Source organism: Anomalospiza imberbis, chromosome 12, assembly GCF_031753505.1.
Source record: "Anomalospiza imberbis isolate Cuckoo-Finch-1a 21T00152 chromosome 12, ASM3175350v1, whole genome shotgun sequence".
Lineage (NCBI taxonomy): Eukaryota > Metazoa > Chordata > Aves > Passeriformes > Viduidae > Anomalospiza > Anomalospiza imberbis.
The window spans coordinates 8,580,676-8,588,578 of NC_089692.1; the positions used below are offsets into that span (position 1 = coordinate 8,580,676).

General features: G+C 41.5%; 1 protein-coding gene across 1 annotated transcript; it reads left to right on the plus strand.

Moving 5' to 3' along the window:
• The first annotated feature begins 1,968 nt into the window (after positions 1 to 1,968).
• CNEP1R1 (CTD nuclear envelope phosphatase 1 regulatory subunit 1) lies at positions 1,969 to 7,903 on the plus strand. The gene is made up of 6 exons (XM_068202666.1): positions 1,969 to 2,126; positions 4,259 to 4,330; positions 5,689 to 5,762; positions 6,094 to 6,203; positions 6,337 to 6,391; positions 6,648 to 7,903. The coding sequence occupies exons 1-6, from the start codon at positions 2,102 to 2,104 to the stop codon at positions 6,687 to 6,689; spliced, it is 378 nt and encodes a 125-aa protein (XP_068058767.1). The 5' UTR covers positions 1,969 to 2,101; the 3' UTR covers positions 6,690 to 7,903.

Here is a 7,903-nt window from a genome sequence, read left to right on the forward strand (position 1 = left end):
ATTTATCTTTGCTAGTCAACAGAGTTGTACAGAACACAGTAAAAGCTATTTGGGGAAAAAAATCCCAAACATTTTTAACAGTCCAAGAAGTTTTACATTAGAAACAATAAAGGAATTATAATTTACTTAAGTATCTCAAGAGTTATAGATCTTGGAATTTTTTTCCTGATGCAGGTTCAGCCTCTGTCACAAATCATTGAAGTTTGAATAAAAACCAGCTTTATGATATCTGTATCTGTTCAAATATAAACCTAATAGCTGGAGCAATGTAAAAGACCAGAGGAGATCTGCACACCAGCAAGCTCCATAATTATAAATAGCTTAATGCAAATAACTTTCTGATCCTTTCAGGATGCTAGAAATCCCCAAGGGCTATGAAGAGAACTCACTTTTTCAGAGCAGCATCCAGTTTCCTGATTAATTTAAGGTTCTACAAACTGCAAGAATACAGTTGTAGAAAGGAATAAAACCCGACTTCCCATACTCCAGTCTTTGATTCAGTGAAACTCCAATGCTAATATCTGCTATAGTCTTTGTCAACAGCCAGAAAAAAACACCACTGAGGTGTTCTGCCTTGCCACATGGAAGACATAATTCCAACCACCAGTAGTATCGTGTTTCTTCTGGTTTTTACACTGGCAAAATTGGTATAAACTAACTAGGCAAAACTATAATAAGCTGGACTCAAACACTCTTAAAGAAAGTAATAGGCCATCATTTACATTCAGTGAGCCATCACAAAGCAAAAGTAATGTATGAATTTCTAGAATACACTTTTTTTTGTAATTATTCTTAAACCAATGAGAGTAAAATTACTATAAATCATATTTTCATTATTTTCTAGGTTCCTTTTAAGAAACAGACGGAGAGAAATTAGACCAGATCCCAACCCCGAGAGCACTGCAGCGCCTCTCCTTTAAGCAACACAAAATTCTTACTGGACTACAAAATGCAATCCAGGCTCCAGTACCAGTTAGCTGAAAACAGATGGCAGTGCAGAGAGCCCGGGTCCCTGGAGAGCTCACTAATCGAGTCACTCATAACTCAGAAAGCTTTCGTTTAGCAAACAGACCAGTCCAGTTACCTCTGTAGCCCAGCTGGGCTAGCAGCAGGCAGGGCTGTGGGATCACGATGGCTGATCCCTGCATGTCCCATGGGACACTTCCAACCGGCAAAGAAGCCCAAGCTTTCAGCGCTACTTTCGGCTGACCATTATTTCGGCTGTTGCCATCCAGCACGCGATTGCTACCGCTGGAGCACAGCCGGCCTGGGCGGGCAGCACAGCAGGGCCACCACCACTGCTGCTGTCCCTGTTACAAACGCCGTCCCTCGGGTGCCACACCGCTCCTGCAGCAACAAGCCCGAGGCATGGAGGTAAGGGGTGATGTGTGGAAGCACCTCACACCCCTTCTAACAGAGATACAGGCCCCACACCCAGAGACAGATGGTCTTTGTGCCCCAGTGCCATCCTCCTGCACAGAAACCCTGATGAATTGAACAGCCTGTGTAGGATATTCAGCCTACTGCTCGTGCCTGTAGCTTGCAAGAGCTTTGCCGGGCCCTACTGAGGAGATCCCAGGTCAGTCTTGCTGGACCCGTTTTCAAAAGCAGCCTTTAAATCTGTGCAATGGCTCTTGCAAGCGCCTGGGCGAGCAGCCTGGCCGTGCTGGTGACTGCGAGCGGGAGGGTGTAGAAAAACCCCGAATGAACAGGTGTAGAGGCTGACCCTGGGCTGTCTTGAAGGAAGAATATTCTATCTTCTTTTCTAGCTTTTATTTTCTGCCGAGACACGTATATTGAACAGCCGTCTCAAGTGTTGTGAGGATGTTAGGAGGCGTAAAAAAAGGAAAAAAACCGCGACGCTGCTATTCAATAAACAAAGTTCAACACAGCTGTTCGACAGCACGCCCTGAGCCGGCCGAGCCGCGCCCCTTCCCTGCCGGTAGCCAATGCGAGGCGCGCTTGCTGCGGGCGGCGCGGCGGGCGAGTAGCGCGGGGCGTTGTTGCGGGGCCGGGCCGGCGGGGCGGTGCGCGGGGCCGCGGGGAACGGCCCGTGCTCGGTGCTCCGCCCGGTGCGCGCCGCTCCGCCCGCCCGCCCGCCATGAACTCCCTGGACCAGGCTGAGGGTGAGTGCGGCCGCTCGGAGCGAGCCCGGAGCTGCTTCTTCGGCGCGCCGGGAGCTGCCGGCTCTGCGCCCGGGCTGCCCGAGCGCGCTGCCCCGTCCCTGCGGAGCGGGACGAAGCGGCCGCGGGAGGCCTCGGCTCCCTCTGCACCGCGCTCCCGGCGCTCCTCCTCGGCCCAGACAGGCGAGCTAGGGCGGGGTTCCGGGGCCTCCTCGGCGTCCCGCGCTCGGGGCGGGCTGTGCTGCTCCCCGGGCGGCCCGGAGAGCAGCGCCCGCGGGAGGGCCTGTGCTGAGGGCTGCTGCCTGCCCTGGGAGGAGGGAGTGCCCGCGGCTCCCTTTGGGTGCCGCTGCTCGGCTGTAGCTGATGAAAGTCCTCCCGTGCTCTGGGAGCTCCTTGCCGCTCACGGCTTTTTGCGCGAGGCGCGTTTCTTACGGCTCTTGAGCCCCACTAGGCGTTACTCTGAGCCGGAGATTCTGAGCCTTTTGCATTTGAAGGACGCGACCCCAAGTCGCCCCTTCTTGTCTGGGGACACTTGATGGTTTGGGTTACAAGTTCTTTGAAGTTACAGCTTACAGAATACCAAAACCCCGAAAGGAGTTTTTTAGTGTTCAAAGACTGGTAGAGATTTTTAAAATGGACCAGTGTTTCGGAATTAGCAGGTGTTTTGTAGCTGGCACCAGAAGTAGGCAGTGTCGACAGAAACCGATAGTCCTGCGTTGTCAGGGCTTTGTTGCTATGCTTGTGCAATCTGAGGGTTCCCAGAAGTGTGCCCTGCTAGTCACAGCTGCCAAAAGGATCAACTCCGAGAAGGTTCTTAGAGCATGCATAGTTGAAAATAAGTTAAAACTTCCGTTTTCTTTTTTCTGAAAAAGTTTTTTTTTCATATTTTGTTTCAGTGATGTCTGCATTATGTGAGTGTTTTCTTGAGAGCTTTGTTGTCAATAGCCTGTTTTTGTGCCTTCAGGGTGCTGTTTCCCAAATAGCAGGTTTTCATGTGGTGCCTTGTGTTCCCCCTCTCGCTTCAGTAGGTGGAGGGGTTTGAGCTAGTCAGGGAACAGTTAATTAGCTGTAATTGCCGGCGGAGGTTTAACTTCCCCAGAAGGGATGTGGAAGGCAGGCCATTAACTACCCTGTTCTTGGCAGTAATTAAGACTAGTTAGCTGTTCTGTGGCTGAAGTCAAGATACTGTAATCTTCCCCCATAAATTCACCTGCAAAGCACTTAGGAATAAATTCACAGTGTAGAAAACTGCTTTCATAGTGATCATAATAGATTTATTTCTTCCAAGCTTATTTTTTAATTCCTTTATTGAGATAACTAATATAGCAATAGTTGAAAGTTGAAGTTCCACATTGATGCTGGCAGAGACTTTAGCTGAAAGTTAAGTTGATCCTAATTAAAACTTTACTTCAGGTAGAATTCTAGCTTCAACTGGAATGTTATCAAATATTGACCTTGTTGAAAGGAAGTGTAAATCTAAAGTGAAACAGCTCCTTGGAGACAATTAGGAGTATCAACTTGAAATGGATTTAACAGCAATTTCAGTGGAAAGACCATGGGAGAATGATGGCAATAAGAAGAAAGATCTATTTTAAAAAATAATTATTGGAATAAGATCATTGGAGTAGTGTTTGCTGTGGGATTTTTTGCATATGTTTGTAAACAAAGTCATCAAAGCCACACTGCTACAATAAACCCTTTAACAGTGGCAAATGGCCAACTTTTTTTTTTAAATTTCCATTATATTGATAGTAGAACGTAATGGTTTTCTGATCTACTTAGTACTTCAAAATGTGATAATTTTTTTTGGTTTTGTTTTGAGTGGTAATTTAAGTTACTATAAATCTAAGTCACAGTTTCTAAAGATGTCAGAAATAGTATGATTTCTCAACTGTATTGATTTTTCTTTTTGTAATTGGGAATGTTTTTTGCCTTTAGATTAACTCCATCACTGTACTTCTTACCTGAAGTTGAGTAAAGATACTGTGGCTGGACTTCTGCATATAAAGGATCATTGCATTGCTTTTCTCTTCCAGTTTAAGAGCTGCGTGTGCATGGGGGAATTCTTTTTATCTTCTACTTTAAACTATGACTAAATAGATGATCTAATTATGCTTGATACACATCTTCCCCAGATCTCAAAGCTTTTGAAAGAAGACTTACTGAATACATTGCATGTTTGCAACCCGCTACAGGACGTTGGAGAAGTAAGTTTGATGTTCCAAGGAATAAACACTCTGTCTTTCAAGCTTGTTAGATTTACCAGTGTGTATCCTTTATTTAAGTTTGCCGGAAGAAAAATTTGTATTTAGACTTGCTTTAAAATTTGTGGCATACGTTCAAACACTCTGCAACAAGTTCATACAGGAGAATAAACTAATATTTTAGCCAGAGTTAGAAAAATTAGGTTAAGATTGAATTGGCTCGAGGCTGAATTATTCTGGAAATACCTGAAACAATAAGTTGTGGTTGTTTCTGTTTTATTTGTTTTTTATTATGTTACTGAAGTTTTTTTCTTCAAGACTCAGACTTCCCAGACTGTTGCTGTAGTTACTTAAACTAAATATGATTAGGTGAGATAGTCCTTCCAAAATTGAAGGTGAAAAAGTTACAGCAGTGTGCCATAAAGGCAGATTTGTTATGACAGGAAGGTTTGAAGGAGGGGGAAAGGCAAAAAATTCCACAGATATTCTGCCAGCTTTGGGATCTGGCAGTGGTCTGTGGTGGAAATATACAACTTTGTTTTGTTTTGTTTTTGAGAGTCTTCTGAAGTTTTCCTACTCAAGGAATACAGACTTTTTTTAGAACACATAAAATAGTATGTTTTCTCTTGAGAGGTCAATTTTGAATGAAGGAACTGAAGGAATGACTACTTAGAAAGCAAAACCAATCACCACTACCACCACCTCAAACCCCCTTGTTCCAGAGCAATCAAATATTTATGTGTAGGTCTGCTGAGTTTGTGCACACCTACTTCAGGAATGCATTTGGCTTCCAAAATCACCGTTTTCTGTCAGTTGTAATTAAAAAAATACTGGAAACTTTAAAGTATATTTAGATGAGGTTTGCATAACTAGTATGGTATTCAGTGGCTCATGTTTTTTTTTTTTTTTCCCAAATTGCTTGTTTTGTAATTCACATAAAAGAGGGACTTTCTGTTTTAATTATAATGGGGTGTGTGACCAATGTTAACTTTTCTTCCTGTTATCCTAAAAAGAAAGTATTTATATGATATAGAGAAGAAGCTCTGTGCTTTTGATAGATCTTTTGCAACTTCCTTTTGGAGAGATAACTTTGGTTCCTTCAAAAGACCAGGATGTCTTTACTTGGCAGAATTTAGATTTTCAGATGTACTTGTTCTGTCCAGGAAGTTTGTACAGAATCATTAGGGTTTCACATATTAGAAGTTTCTTTGCATATTTTCATTTCTGCTTTCCAATTAGAAGCTTTTCCTCCCTTAGAAGTGAGAAAATAAATAAATGTTTAAGAGTTGCTGCTGAAAAATAAATACATTTCAATTTGGGTGAGGTATACTGTTTATGACTCTCATTCTTTTCTTCATCAGTGATTTTGATAGTGGTATCAGTCTGCACAGCAACTGGGGCTTGGAACTGGTTAATAGACCCAGAGACACAAAAGGTAAGGTCAGGCTAATGCCAAAAGTGCTGTGTTCCATATCTTGGTGCTGCAGTCAGGTGGTATATTGAAAATTGAAAGGCTGAACACATTCTTGCATGAAACTGGGAGGTGATTTTTAGTCAAGCTATCAAGCTGTCTGGAATTGTTGTGGAATGTGTCCTGGGGCATTGCCTGCCAAAATACTCTACCCTGAATGCTTATCTAAAGAATTGTTCACAAGTACTTGGAAATGGCTAGGAGCAGTATTTTATTTTTAGTTACGGGATCTAGGCAGCGAGTTTCTGTGTGTTTTAGAAAGTATGCAGTTGGAATAACCTGATTTCTTTCCTAGGTATCATTTTTCACGTCACTTTGGAATCACCCATTTTTCACAATTAGCTGTATTACCCTAATAGGCTTGTTCTTTGCTGGAATACATAAAAGAGTGGTGGCACCATCAATGTATCCTTTGATAATGTTTGTCACATTAAAAGTGTAGTTCCTGCAGTTGTTGGAGCCTGTGCTAATCCTGCTTTTTTAGTTTTTACTTACTGTGTACAAGTGTTAGTTGCTTTCCTTGACACAATCCACACAGTATAGCAGCCCGATGCCGAACTGTTTTGGCAGAATATAATATGTCCTGTGATGATGTAAGTGTTAGTGCTTCATTGCCTAAACCTTCTTTGTTAAAAGAAAAAAATGAAAGAATTCAAAAATACATAGTCTGTTTCTGAACAGCACTTGTATATACCTCAGCAAATTCTGTGTGTCTGTAAAACTGGAATGCAGAATACTTAGTATCCTTTTGTGTGTTGTTTTAAACTCTCACTGTAACATTGAACTTGAAGTGTAATTGTTGGGTTCAACTTTCAGGGTTTAAACTTTATTTTGTTTTCTGTCTTGCAGACTGGAAAATTAATTTTGAAACCTAGGCCTCATGTTCAATAAGGGCTGTCTTCCTTCATTTTTTTCCACTGCCATGGAAACCAAAAATGACCTTTTTTAAAGGTAGTATGACAGCAAAAAAAATCAAATGGGACTGGTTGTCACTGCCTGGGAGTAAAAGTCTTAACACAGTTGACAGTGAAAGTGTGCAATATTACTTTCTTTGTTATCACATTATCAGTGCTTTTGCTACTTCTGATTACCTCTTTTTCAGTATTAGTGTCACTTTTTTACTTCAGCTAGAACAGAACATACAGGTGAAGTATGTTAATTGGCAATGAAGTTGAACTTGAAAATGAAACCTCATTTGTGTTACGTGTCTTTCTAAGCTATTGTAAATAGCAGGTCGATGCCAATGTTCAGGAAAAAAGTAATATCTGGTGTATGGATTTTCTTGTTCTCATGAAGAGTATTGAAAGGAACGTTTGCCATTCTCCTGATGTTTTATTAGCACACTTCCTCATTACAGCCGTCCTTGTTTCCTGGTCTCTCTTTTGGAACTGGTTTAAAGGCTCGCAGGAAGACTGACTGTTTGTGCCGGAGAAAACTGGTCTTACTGTTTAAGAACTTTGCAAATATATCAAGGATTACATTTGTCAAGTTGTGTATATAGTGCACCAGCCACTTTCCTTGTGGTCATACGTAGTTTCTTGTTTGATCTGGTTCAAAACACTTATTTGAAGATTTTAATTTTTTTTTAATTGTCTTAAATACGCATATATCTTCCCAATTGTAAGTTTGTACTGTATCTAAATCCACCTGACCATTCTGTGTGGATTTTTATGCTCTGATAGTCAGAATATGAAACTGGTATTGCAAATGTATAACTTCAGATTTGGGTAAGAAAATCTAAAGAGTGCCACAATAAAATAAAAAAATTGTTATTCAGAGTGTTAACAACAATGTGTGGATCATATACACATAAAGTGTAACTTTTGAATAGCTAAAACTGTCAAATTTTAAGAGTTTAAGTTGTTCAAGGTGCCTTTTGAACTCTTTAAATTGACTCTAACTGCAAAGCTCTTGCAATTTCAGTAACCCCTACTACAGCGTAGACTGGCTTTTAAAGGCAGCCTATTGATGTAACTTTGTCAGTTGAAACTTAAGAATTGTCTTCTGGATTTTTTTTCCAGTAAGTCTTCTGCCCATCCATTATTTTTAACTGCTGTATATTTTGTAGGTAAATGTGTATAAAATAAAATCTTTGTATAAACAGG